This window comes from Armigeres subalbatus, chromosome 1 (assembly GCF_024139115.2).
Source record: "Armigeres subalbatus isolate Guangzhou_Male chromosome 1, GZ_Asu_2, whole genome shotgun sequence".
Lineage (NCBI taxonomy): Eukaryota > Metazoa > Arthropoda > Insecta > Diptera > Culicidae > Armigeres > Armigeres subalbatus.
Genome location: NC_085139.1, coordinates 67,900,393 through 67,913,859, shown reverse-complemented (window position 1 = coordinate 67,913,859; position 13,467 = coordinate 67,900,393). Strand labels below are relative to the sequence as shown.

General features: G+C 47.0%; 1 protein-coding gene across 3 annotated transcripts in view; it reads right to left on the bottom strand.

Annotated features, from left to right (window-relative positions):
- LOC134226606 (elongation of very long chain fatty acids protein AAEL008004) overlaps positions 1 to 13,467 on the bottom strand; it is a 318,180-nt gene that overhangs the window by 37,864 nt on the left and 266,849 nt on the right. For 2 of the 3 annotated variants that reach the window (XM_062707493.1, XM_062707486.1), the window contains 2 exons: positions 3,673 to 3,756; positions 2,527 to 2,583 (listed from right to left, as the gene is read on the bottom strand). In XM_062707493.1, coding sequence (XP_062563477.1) covers positions 2,527 to 2,583; positions 3,673 to 3,756 — 141 coding nt within the window. The remainder of the gene's footprint in view (positions 1 to 2,526; positions 2,584 to 3,672; positions 3,757 to 13,467) is intronic. The other variant, XM_062707503.1, reaches the window with a different exon arrangement.

The window sequence follows — 13,467 nt, the reverse complement described above, 5'->3', positions numbered from 1 at the left end:
TTCGTATGGGTACCTAGTCCACAACGCGCATTTTCGCCTATAATATGTATGCCGGGTCGACTAGTTAAACATATTTTTTGCCCAGCAAACACAAGATCGTATATCAAGGCGAATAAGTGTACAAAGTGGAGGCCATATACGTGCACTTTGTATGCAGTCAAATAGAGGAATGCGCCTATATCGCCTCCACCTTGTACACTTATTCACTAGCATATGCGACTTTGTGTTGGCTGGGTGGGCTACTGTGATGGCCCATTCAAACACCGTCCAAAGGATTTTCTATTTCACATCTCGATATTCCCTATATTCGGTCGACTGTCCTTTCAACATCGACTATTGAAGGTTTGACTGCAGATGATCTTGCTCGTTTACGTTCAAACCAAGGTTTAAACTGTCAATAGTTGAGCAATTAGTCTTTGATTGAGCACATTGCTATTTCGGCTAAAGTGCGAGCATGATTGTTTTCGCCACAACACACCAGATCGTTGCAATTTCTTGATTATCCGACACTTCCAGTTAAATTTTCCGCTTCCCCATATACATAAGCACTGTGGATCCCAAGACGAATTATATTGCGGTTAGTCAAGATTATTCACCGTTCGTGAATGAGCACATGTCCTTGGATCATATGTTCCAGGAGCTGCAACGCCATTTCAAGTACTTATTAAACTACAACGCTTGGTTCTCAGATACATATTTCATTATTCAACGATACCTGAAATGAAAGTAAAGTTAATAAGCATAGTATAAAATAAATAGGAAAATTTCAACTTTTGTGCAAATTCCTTTGTTGACAGAGAAATAAACAAATCAGTAGATATCGTTAGTAACGAGGAAAGTCACCGTCTGCTTAGACGGAAATTTCAGTTCAGTGCTTGGAAACAGCTCTTGTCACACTATTCATAGCATAGGCCGGGTACATTTAGCATAAGTTAGTATTGTGCCTTGATATGTGAACGACGCGAAATTTAGAAGAAAATACCAAATTTGTATTGATAATAAATTTTGTTATTATTCAGTTATCAGTTAATCACATGATGGATAACTAAATATCAAGATGATAATAAAGATAATTAATCGTGTTATCAGTGATATCATTTCAGTTATCTGCCTTTGCTCGGGTAGCCTGTCGATCAGTCTGACTTCCGCATTCCACCTTATGTGCTTTCCGCCATTCATAGGCCACCGGCAAAAGTTCGAGCCGACCCCCAGAACGTAGATGATACTTCAAACGCTCTATAAAGCTTAGGCCCTGAGTTTCCACAGTCAAGCATTTGCATGGTAGAAGGAGGAGAATAATATCCTGATGGCATATATTTGCCGTGTCAAAGAAACGATATCACCCCAAATGTGAGTATATTCCCCACTTTAAAAGCGTGCATCTATTCGGTGATGGATGCAATCTCGGTTTAGTCACTTTCAAATTCGCAAAATCGATGGGAACCACCGGTGCCGAGTGAACACCTTCAGAAACCCCAAACCCCCCTTCCGCTCCCACAGATTTCAGAAAATTAAATCCAAAACCATTTAAAAGGTTTTGGACATTCGGGGTAGCGCGTAAGAATCTCAGACGAACATATAAATGGTAACTCAGTAAAAAAAAACTGTAATAACTGGACAATTGATTGGTAAATACCACATGTTAGAGAATTTTCGTAATTTCATGTACTTTTTGCCTTTCTTGTACAACTAAGTTTTTATTTCAATTTCGGGTTCGTCTCTTGAAAATATGTCTTTTTTGTTTCATTTTTGTCATGCAAATTATGCAAAAAATCTGGGAAACTCTAGCCTATCCCTCAATATCATCAGAAAAGAATGTAACGAACACAAGATTTTTTTCACAGCGGTGCAAGGGAACAACTGCAACAACAACTGGAACAACTTTCGGTGTCGAATTGTTCTTGGTCTAGAAACTTCGTAAATAAAGAAAGAGCACATGCACCTATCAATGGAGACGCATGGTTTTATACATATTTTTATCAATCATTTTTTCCCTGATCTTGATACACGGAGAACCGTTCAAACATTAAAAAAAAAACACTTACACGCATTCCCGTGTCACAAATACCAAATGCGAGTTCTTATTCAATGGGGTTGCACAAATAACAACAGCGCGCCTGATCCAGTGTGAAATGAAGTAGAGGTCAAGTAAAACTGTTTGCAGAAAATTAAACGTGAATGTAAAAAAAATCTCATCTTTGTAGATCACAGCAAATATATGTATTCAGAATATGTAGGGACCACAATCTGCTTGGTAATTCAAAAATTTCTTCCATTCTGTTACTTAAAACAAGCTAAAAATGTAATGCAACATCGTACGGACGGTTTTCCATGCTGATTCGGACTATTGCAACAATTTCTATGCAGACAGATCTAAAAACTTCAAAACCAACATTCAAACCTCTTAATGTTGGAAACAAAATAATCGGAAACTCAAATGCAAATAATTTCACCGTCTTCATGAATAGCAGAGTTTAAATGTTGGTCCCGATGTATAAACGAAAATGTAACTAAAATTTAACTTACCGTGTCGAAGAATTCCGTGAACTTGGAGAAGTAGTACCACCAACACGCATGCACCATCTGTGTACGAGATCCATGGAAAATCCGCATCAACGGTCGGTCGGTCCAAATCATCGGCGCACAACGCCATTAGCACGTGTTCGTGATATTCAGTCACATTTTATCGATGACAATTCGATAGGAAAGCAGAGAATCGAAAGATGAAACAGAAAATACACCAACATTAGAATCAAACTTTAACATTTTAATTTTTTTCTAACACTGAAGAGACACCTAGTGACGCTATCGACAAATAGGATTCCTAGTCCTTCTAAGTGTCCGCTACACACTAAACTAAAATGAAAAGGAACAGCAAGCTTCAACGCTTTTTTTTTCGTTTTCAGAAATCAAGCTATCTAACCTAAGTAACCTAAGAACCTAAGACTTCTAGAACATAGGCAACAAAAACAGAAATTCACATTCACAAGACAAGGCCACGAAAAGAAATGAAGAGCTCGAGGAATAAAACAAAAGGTAAGTAGGTAATGATGGTATGGGGGAGGTTTCCGGTGGAGGGTTTGATTCGGTGAAAAAAAAAGTGTGCGTTCTCTCGCCTTCTCATTGGTGAGTCTCGTTAGGAGTGTTAGTTTGATAAAGCAAGCATTTTGATTAGTTTTAAATTACCAACTAATTTTTAGTAAGGTGTAGTTCTTGTTCAGTGAATCTTATTGTATGGTTGAGTTATTTTTTCCTAAAATTAATGGGTTAGCTCAAGAATAAATTTATGGCGGTTAGTCACACGTGGCATGCTACGAAGTGTCGTGCAAAGTGCATAGTCTATTGAGCGGTTGACACTTTCAAAAACTTTGACAGTTAGAGCAATTGTTTTAACTACTTGCGTTGCTTCGGCTGCTTAGCGACAGCATAGGAAACACATAGGGAAGCTTTGTTTAGGAACAGTGAAAGAGTAGGCGTTGATTAATCACAATATGCTTTTGGGTTGCTATGCTTAGCTACGAATGGACATGTGCGAGTGTGTATGTGTGATGCACAAACACAGTTAGGAAACAGGCATGCATGTTGTTTATCCTCACATCAAAAGAGCAAAAAATGGCGGATGCAGAATGGTGGTTTGATTCGAAAACATATTGTGCAGAGTATTCAACCTACCCTTAACGTTTTAGGGTGGTTACTATAGTCGACTGGCTGACATCGGAAGTTATAATGTCCCGTTAGCCAACCCGAGATACCGATCTGTAAATTGGAATTAGAAAGAAAATAGGTTCCAAGTTAGATTTTTGACAGAGTGAAAAATTTCATCTGATTCATTTTTGTTTTTGATGGTGGCACGGTTTGACCTTCGGAGCCCGCCGCAAAGTGGTTCCATTTTCGCGGTTTGTGGTTCGAATTATTGTCGTCCGAGTCATACGAATTTTGTCATAGATTTGGAGAGTGGCGTCTATGGTCTATCGGATGACAAACGTTGTCCTTCACTTGAAACGAGGTGTACGTGCTAATGGGTGCAATTATGTATGATAGGTGCGTGAAAAATCTGAATGATTATCGAACACATTTTTTTGGTTTGTGATCGTCGAAATGGTTCATTCTGGGATATGTAATCATATAAAAGTAAACAGTTCCACCAAACAACAACAAAACTGCTGAAGAGCTAGACTGATTTCATTCAGTGTTGGTAGTGGCTCTCTCTTCTGTATTAATATGATGACTACCCCTGACGCGATATTAGTCATGGCTGGAAAAAGTATCAAGTTCCGAGTAGTTTCATCCGTAGCTCAATCTGAAACTGCATATCAACATTGTCATGAAATGCTTTATTGATTTTTTATACAACAATACTTACCAATTAGACGGAACCGACAGGTATTTGCGGCAGGCGTTTACACTTCGACACTTTTCATAATGGCTGGCTAATCAATTTTAACTGAGTGCGGTGCAAATTCTCAAATACGAATGCAGGATTATTGTGGAGTGTCCGCCAAAGAAAATTACTAATTTTGCTCTTTAACTTTTGCCGGAAACACCTGTCAATATCCTATACTTAAAAATAATACCTTCGAAAACTTTCTTTTTTCTTATAAGCGTGACGTCACATTTTGTTATTCTTATCATATGAGGGAAAGGATAACATTGATACGTCACGAGTGGATTCTCATAAGTTCATGTCACTTGATCGCTAATTTTTACTCTCGAAATATTAAAACAAAAACACTATCAACACAGGGTTGATTTATTTACGCTCCATTAACAATCAAGTAAAATACAATAAAAACTGCTTGACATTATTTGCTCGCACAATTCCATCCGATTTTTCCAAAAGTCATATCTTCTTTGTACAGTTTGGCAGAAAACCCGAATTGAAGACCATTTCCGAAGTGGATGGTGTTCTACAAGCTTTTGGGAAAAGTTGAGTTTGAGTCGATTGTTCATATATAAAAATATGGGTTCTAAATGTTTGCATGACTTCTATTCACAATAAATTTACATAGCGTTGTTATGCTTAACCCTTAAAGGCGCAAGGCGATTTTTTTAGAATTCGTCGGAAATATTTTTAACGTAAATAACCATTGGAATTATTAACATTAAACGTATTTTCGGTTTGTTGTTTTAAAACAACATTGCGCATTTAAGGGTTAAAACCGTAAAAAAATCCAGTAGATCACAACAGATTTGCTGTGTTGTGCGATTTGTATAATTCTTCATAATCAATTACTTAGCTTGGTACTTTGAGATGGCACAAATCTCACAATTTGAGGTGAACGTGCCCCTGAAGCCGACGTTCTGATAGCTTGGTACTTTGGTGATGCACAAGATTTAACAAAATTTGCTCAAAATTCAGTTTTAAGCACCCTCTCGGGGGTAAGAATGTGTCAGCGCCCTCATCGACACTTATTTATCGGGCTTATTTATCGTTTCAATCCGAACATTTCCACGCAGGAGAGGAATAAAAAACTTGGTTTTACGCAAAGTTTCATCCAGTAGTGGGCCAAGAAGCGATTCAGATTGGAAACTTACAAGGTGCAGAACTTCGCAAATCGGGACGAATGCCAGCAGTGTGTTGCCAAAACGCGCGTCCGGAAACGGATACACGAAGCTGCTAACAAAATGTCGGTACTGCCTCATGGATGACGATCAGTCCTACATTAAAGCGGATTTGAAGCAATTACCGGGACAATAATATAGGACACGGGTAAGGATCAGTATGATATTGCGGATAACCGTTTCAAATGGATGAAGCTGTCGAAAAGCGCTTTGAAGTAGGGTAACCAACTTGATTTGGACCCCTACAGATTTTGGACACTCCTGCTGACATTTTCTTGAATTCTAACCAAAAATCAATGCCGCTGCTAATTCCATCACTGGTTTCAAGAGAATGATGTTGTTCTACATTTGTTTAGATGGAATTTTAATGAAATCTTTTTGGGCAAGGAAGGAATCGTTACAATGCGTTACGCTTCAAAGCATACATCGCTGAAAATCTCCAAATGCACACACTTATGTTCATGTCGAAATTAAGAATATAGGAATCATCTTATTCATGTATGCCAATCGAAAGATAAGGCTTTGCTTCGGCACAATTGACCAGAGCGAATTGATGATTCGACTTTTAGGAGAATTAATTGGACGTTGCACTGTCGTTGCACTGCCCGGAAGCCTCCTTTCAAGAGGCTCGGAAGCCTCCTTTCAAGAGGCTCGGAAGCCTCCTTTCAAGAGGCTCGGAAGCCTCCTTTCAAGAGGCTCTGGAAGCCTCCTTTCAAGAGGCCCTGAATCCACCTTCCAAGAGGCCCGGAAGCCTCCTTCAAGAGGCCCGGAAGCCTCCTTTCAAGAGGGCCCGGAAGCCTCCTTTCAAGAGGCTCGGAAGCCTCCTTTCAAGAGGCTCGGAAGCCTCCTTCAAAGAGGCTCGGAAGCCTCCTTTCAAGAGGCTCGGAAGCCTCCTTTCAAGAGGCTCGGAAGCCTCCTTTCAAGAGGCTCGGAAGCCTCCTTTCAAGAGGCTCGGAAGCCTCCTTTCAAGAGGCTCGGGAGCCTCCTTTCAAGAGGCTCAGGAGCCTCCTTTCAAGAGCTCAGGAGCCTCCTTTCAAGAGGCTCAGAAGCCTCCTTTCAAGAGGCTCAGAGCCTCCTTTCAAGAGGCTCAGGAAGCCTCCTTTCAAGAGGCTCAGAGCCTCCTTTCAAGAGGCCTGGAAGCCTCCTTTCAAGAGCCCGAAGCCTCCTTTCAAGAGGCCTGGAAGCCTCCTTTCAAGAGGCTCCAGCCTCCTTTCAAGAGGCTCAGAAGCCTCCTTTCAAGAGGCTCAGAAGCCTCCTTTCAAGAGGCTCAGGAAGCTTCCTTTCAAGAGGCTCGGAAGCCTCCTTTCAAGAGGCTCAGAAGCCTCCTTTCAAGAGGCCTGAAGCCTCCTTTCAAGAGGCCTGGAAGCCTCCTTTCAAGAGGCCTCCTTTCAAGAGGCCAGAAGCCCTCCTTTCAAGAGGCCCGAAGCCTCCTTTCAAGAGGCCCGGAAGCCTCCTTTCAAGAGGCCCGAAGCCTCCTTTCAAGAGGCCCGGAAGCCTCCTTTCAAGAGGCCCGGAAGCCTCCTTTCAAGAGGCCAGGAAGCCTCCTTTCAAGAGGCCCTGGAAGCCTCCTTCAAGAGGCCAGAAGCCTCCTTTCAAGAGGCCCAGAAGCCTCCTTTCAAGAGGCTCAGGAAGCCTCCTTTCAAGAGGCCCTTTCAAGAGGCTCAGGAAGCCTCCTTTCAAGAGGCTCAGAAGCCTCCTTTCAAGAGGCTCAGAAGCCTCCTTTCAAGAGGCTGGAAGCCTCCTTCCAAGAGGCCTGGAAGCCTCCTTTCAAGAGGCTCAGGAAGCCTCCTTTCAAGAGGCTCAGGAAGCCTCCTTTCAAGAGGCCTGGAAGCCTCCTTTCAAGAGGCTCAGGAAGCCTCCTTTCAAGAGGCTCAGGCCTCCTTTCAAGAGGCCTGGAAGCCTCCTTTCAAGAGGCCTGGAAGCCTCCTTTCAAGAGGCTCAGGAAGCCTCCTTTCAAGAGGCCTGGAAGCCTCCTTTCAAGAGGCCCGAAGCTTTCTTTCCAGAGGCCTCCTTTTAAGAGGGCCCGGAAGCCTTCTTGCAAGAGGCTAGGTAGTCTCCTTTGAAGAGGCCAGAAGCCTCCTTTCAAGAGGCCCGAAAGCCTCCTTTCAAGAGGCCCAGAAGCCTCCTTTCAAGAGGCTCAGAAGCCTCCTTTCAAGAGGCTCAGGAAGCCTCCTTTCAAGAGGCTCAAGCCTCCTTTCAAGAGGCTCAGGAAGCCTCCTTTCAAGAGGCTCAGGAAGCCTCCTTTCAAGAGGCCTGGAAGCCTCCTTTCAAGAGGCTCAGAGCCTCCTTTCAAGAGGCTCAGGAGCCTCCTTTCAAGAGGCTCAGAGCCTCCTTTCAAGAGGCTCAGGCCTCCTTTCAAGAGGCTCAGGCCTCCTTTCAAGAGGCTCAGAAGCCTCCTTTCAAGAGGCTCAGAGCCTCCTTTCAAGAGGCTCAAGCCTCCTTTCAAGAGGCTCAGAAGCCTCCTTTCAAGAGGCTCTGGAAGCCTCCTTTCAAGAGGCCTGAAGCTCAGGCCTCCTTTCAAGAGGCCTGGAAGCCTCCTTTCAAGAGGCCTGAAGCCTCCTTCAAGAGGCCCGAAGCCTCCTTTCAAGAGGCCCAGGCCTCCTTTCAAGAGGCCCTGAAGCCCTCCTTTCAAGAGGCCAGGAGCCTCCTTTCAAGAGGCCTGAAGCCTCCTTTCAAGAGGCCCGGAAGCCTCCTTTCAAGAGGCCAGGAAGCCTCCTTTCAAGAGGCCCGGAAGCCTCCTTTCAAGAGGCCCGGAAGCCTCCTTTCAAGAGGCCAGGAAGCCTCCTTTCAAGAGGCCGGAAGCCTCCTTTCAAGAGGCCTGGAAGCCTCCTTTCAAGAGGCCCGGAAGCCTCCTTTCAAGAGGCCCAGAAGCCTCCTTTCAAGAGGCCCGGAAGCCTCCTTTCAAGAGGCCCGGAAGCCTCCTTTCAAGAGGCCCGGAAGCCTCCTTTCAAGAGGCCCGGAAGCCTCCTTTCAAGAGGCCCGGAAGCCTCCTTTCAAGAGGCCCGGAAGCCTCCTTTCAAGAGGCCCGGAAGCCTCCTTTCAAGAGGCCCAGAAGCCTCCTTTCAAGAGGCTCGGAAGCCTCCTTTCAAGAGGCCCTTTCAAGAGGCTCGGAAGCCTCCTTTCAAGAGGCTCGGAAGCCTCCTTTCAAGAGGCTCGGAAGCCTCCTTTCAAGAGGCTCGGAAGCCTCCTTTCAAGAGGCTCGGAAGCCTCCTTTCAAGAGGCTCGGAAGCCTCCTTTCAAGAGGGTTGGAAGCCTCCTTTCAAGAGGCTCGGAAGCCTTCTTTCAAGAGGCTCGGAAGCCTCCTTTCAAGAGGCTCGGAAGCTTTCTTTCAAGAGGCCAAGAAGCCTCCTTTCAAGAGGCCCGGAAGCTTTCTTTCAAGAGGCCTTTTTTCAAGAGGCTCGGAAGCATCCTTGCAAAAGGCTCGGAAGCATCCTTGCAAAAGGCTCGGAAGCATCCTTGCAAAAGGCTCGGAAGCCTTCTTGCAAGAGACTCGGAAGCCTCCTTGCAAGAGACTCGGAAGCCTCCTTGCAAGAGGCTCGGAAGCCTCCTTTCAAGAGGCTCGGAAGCCTCCTTTCAAGAGGCCCGGAAGCCTCCTTTCAAGAGGCCAGGAAGCCTCCTTTCAAGAGACCGGAAGCCTCCTTTCAAGAGGCCCGGAAGCCTCCTTTCAAGAGGCCCGGAAGCCTCCTTTCAAGAGGCCCGGAAGCCTCCTTTCAAGAGGCCCGGAAGCCTCCTTTCAAGAGGCCCGGAAGCCTCCTTTCAAGAGGCCCGAAAGCCTCCTTTCAAGAGGCCCGAAAGCCTCCTTTCAAGAGGCCCGAAAGCCTCCTTTCAAGAGACCCGAAAGCCTCCTTTCAAGAGGCCAGAAAGCCTCCTTTCAAGAGGCCCGGAAGTCTCCTTTCAAGAGGTCCGGAAGTCTCCTAAGAGGCACGAAAGCTTTTTATCAAGAAGAACGGAAGCCGCCTTTCAAGAGGCCCGGAAGTCTCCTTTCAAGAGGCCCGGAAGCCTCCTTTCAAGAGGCCCGGAAGCCTCCTTTCAAGGGGCCCAGAAGCCTCCTTTCAAGGGGCCCAGAAGCCTCTTTTCTAGGGGCCCAGAAGCCTCCTTTCAAGAGGCCTCCTTTCAAAAGGCCCGGAAGCCTCCTTTCAAGAGGCCCGGAAGCCTCCTTTCAAGAGGCCCGGAAGCCTCCTTTCAAGAGGCCCGGAAGCCTCCTTTCAAGAGGCCCGGAAGCCTCCTTTCAAGAGGCCCGGAAGCCTCCTTTCAAGAGGCCCGGAAGCCTCCTTTCAAGAGGCCAGGAAGCCTCCTTTCAAGAGGCCAGGAAGCCTCCTTTCAAGAGGCCCGGAAGCCTCCTTTCAAGAGGCTCGGAAGCCTCCTTTCAAGAGGCCCGGAAGCCTCCTTTCAAGAGGCCCGGAAGCCTCCTTTCAAGAGGCCCGGAAGCCTCCTTTCTAGAGGCCCGAAAGCCTCCTTTCAAGAGACCCGAGAGCCTCCTTTCAAGAGGTCAGAAAGCCTCCTTTCAAGAGGCCCGGAAGCCTCCTTTCAAGAGGCCCGGAAGCCTCCTTTCAAAAGGCCCGGAAGCCTCCTTTCAAAAGGCTCGGAAGCCTCCTTTCAAGAGGCCCGGAAGCCTCCTTTCAAGAGGCCCGGAAGCCTCCTTTCAAGAGGCCCGGAAGCCTCCTTTCAAGAGGCCCGGAAGCCTCCTTTCAAGAGGCCCGGAAGCCTCCTTTCAAGAGGCCCGGAAGCCTCCTTTCAAGAGGCCCGGAAGCCTCCTTTCAAGAGGCCCGGAAGCCTCCTTTCAAGAGGCCCGAAGCCTCCTTTCAAGAGGCCCAGGAAGCCTCCTTTCAAGAGGCCAGAAGCCTCCTTTCAAAAGGCCCGGAAGCCTCCTTTCAAGAGGCACGGAGGCCTCCTGTCAAGAGGAAAGGAAGGGTCCTCTGACGTGGCACCGACGGCTCCTTTCAAGAGGCCCGGAAGCCTTCTTTCAAGAGGCCCGGAAGCCTCCTTTCAAGAGGCCAGAAGCCTCCTTTCAAGAGGCCCGGAAGCCTCCTTTCAAGAGGCCCGGAAGCCTCAATTCATGAGGCCAGGAAGCCTCCTTTCAAGAGGCCCGAAGCCTCCTTTCAAAAGGCCTGAAGCCTCCTTTCAAAGGCCCGAAGCCTCCTTTCAAGAGGCCTGAAGCCTCCTTTCAAGAGGCCTGAAGCCTCCTTTCAAGAGGCCAGAAGCCTCCTTTCAAGAGGCCTGAAGCCTCATTTCATGAGGCCTGGAAGCCTCCTTTCAAGAGGCCCGGAAGCCTCCTTTCAAAGGCCTGAAGCCTCCTTTCAAGAGGCCCGGAAGCCTCCTTTCAAAAGGCCCGGAAGCCTCCTTTCAAAGGCCCGGAAGCCTCCTTTCAAAAGGCCCGGAAGCCTCCTTTCAAAAGGCCCGGAAGCCTCCTTTCAAAAGGCCCGGAAGCCTCCTTTCAAAAGGCCCGGAAGCATCCTTCCAAGAGGCCCGGAAGCATCCTTTCAAGAGGCCCGGAAGCCTCCTTTCAAGAGGCCCGGAAGCCTCCTTTCAAGAGGCCCGGAAGCCTCCTTTCAAGAGGCCCGGAAGCCTCCTTTCAAGAGGCCCGGAAGCCTCCTTTCAAGAGGCCCGGAAGCCTCCTTTCAAGAGGCCAGGAAGCCTCCTTTCAAGAGGCCAGGAAGCCTCCTTTCAAGAGGCCCGGAAGCCTCCTTTCAAGAGGCCCGGAAGCCTCCTTTCAAAAGGCCAGGAAGCTTCCTTTCAAGAGGCCCGGAAGCCTCCTTTCAAGAGGCCCGAAGCCTCCTTTCAAGAGGCCCGGAAGCCTCCTTTCAAGAGGCCTGAAGCCTCCTTTCAAGAGGTCTGGAAGCCTCCTTTCATGAAGCCTGGGAGCCTCATTTCATGAGGCCCGGAAGCCACCTTCCAAGAGGCCCAGGAAGCCTCCTTTCAAGAGGCCTGGAAGCCTCCTTTCAAGAGGCCTGAAGCCTCCTTTCATGAGGCCCGAAGCCTCCTTTCAAAAGGCCTGGAAGCCTCCTTTCAAAGGCCCTGAAGCCTCCTTTCAAGAGGCCCGGAAGCCTCCTTTCAAAAGGCCCGAAGCCTCCTTTCAAAAGGCCCTGGAAGCCTCCTTTCAAAGGCCTGGAAGCCTCCTTTCAAAGGCCGGAAGCCTCCTTTCAAGAGGCCCGGAAGCCTCCTTTCAAGAGGCCCGGAAGCCTCCTTTCAAGAGGCCCGGAAGCCTCCTTTCAAGAGGCCCGGAAGCCTCCTTTCAAGAGGCCTGGAAGCCTCCTTTCAAGAGGCCGGAAGCCTCCTTTCAAGAGGCCCGGAAGCCTCCTTTCAAGAGGCCCGGAAGCCTCCTTTCAAGAGGCCCGGAAGCCTCCTTTCAAGAGGCCCGGAAGCCTCCTTTCAAGAGGTCAAGAGGCCCGGAAGCCTCATTTCAAGAGGTCAGGAAGCCTCCTTTCAAGAGGTCAGGAAGCCTCCTTTCAAGAGGCCCGGAAGCCTCCTTTCAAGAGGCCCGGAAGCCTCCTTTCAAGAGGCCCTGAATCCTCCTTTCAAGAGGCCCGGAAGCCTCCTTTCAAGAGGCCCGGAAGCCTCCTTTCAAGAGGCCCGGAAGCCTCCTTTCAAGAGGCCAGGAAGCCTCCTTTCAAGAGGCCCAGAAGCCTCCTTTCAAGAGGCCCGGAAGCCTCCTTTCAAGAGGCCCGGAAGCCTCCTTTCAAGAGGCCCGGAAGCCTCCTTTCAAGAGGCCCGGAAGCCTCCTTTCAAGAGGCCCGGAAGCCTCCTTTCAAGAGGCCCGGAAGCCTCCTTTCAAGAGGCCCGGAAGCCCGGAAGCCTCCTTTCAAGAGGCCCGGAAGCCTCCTTTCAAGAGGCCCGGAAGTCTCTTTCAAGAGGCCCGGAATGAGTTGCAATAACCTATGAGGAGTTTGTGTGCTGCTTGGGTTGTTGCCTCAATATGGGGACACTTGATCTCTCATATTTTAAATAATTTTAAAATTCTGCGAGTCATGGAAACATTGTTTGCCATTAGTTGTGTTCCTGAAATTGGTTTCTGTTGGTAAACTGCAAAAAAGGATCTGGTACTGTAAACTGGCTTGATGATCAGAGTCTCATAAACATATCGACTTTTTCTTCACCATCGTTTTCACAGTGTCGAGCAACCCAATATAAGTTGACTTAATTGTGCCCAGACAATTTGTGGAGTAACTGGATATATTCCCAAAGCTGCTTTGAAGTACATGATGCCGACTTTTAAGCATTAAAAGCTGCTTATATTCCTACCTTTAACATTTTGATTGGGAAAGAAAAGTATTCACAAATATTCACAATCGACATTCTCTTGAAATACGTATGTATAGTTTCCCTCCACAATTGTTTTTCTAGACTACATGAAATGTCAAGCAGTTTTCCCTCATTTTGATTAGAATATTGGTTGAGCTACTAAAACGGACAATTACGTAAGATCAGTTTAAAGTTTGCAGCAAATCGCTTTAATCTATCAAAAAAATCTATTTTTCTCTTTCGGCAAAATATTACGATCATCTTACTGAGCTACGAAGTAATAAAATGTTATTCAAAATTTTAACGAAAATATGTAAATAAAAAATTAAACGTATCCTGAACACAGTACAACATTCTAAAGCCCAAAACCCAATTAGCAAACGAGTACTGTACAAATATACGATCGCTGAGGTGGTAAAGAAGTCGATATCCACCTCTACTCTTACGATCCGACTTCACGCCGGATCTCTTCGGAGCCTAGGTCATACAGCTAGGAGTTCCCGTTTACCGAAGAGCTGCCGCGATTAGGTTAGTGAATATTCTCTGCCATCGACTACACCACCCCCACAGTACGGTACTGGAGTACTGCGGTACCAAACGCCCCGGTTTGTGTGAACTACGGTCCCGTTTCTAGTGCGGGTTTTTTTTTCGGTCGTAAATCCAACG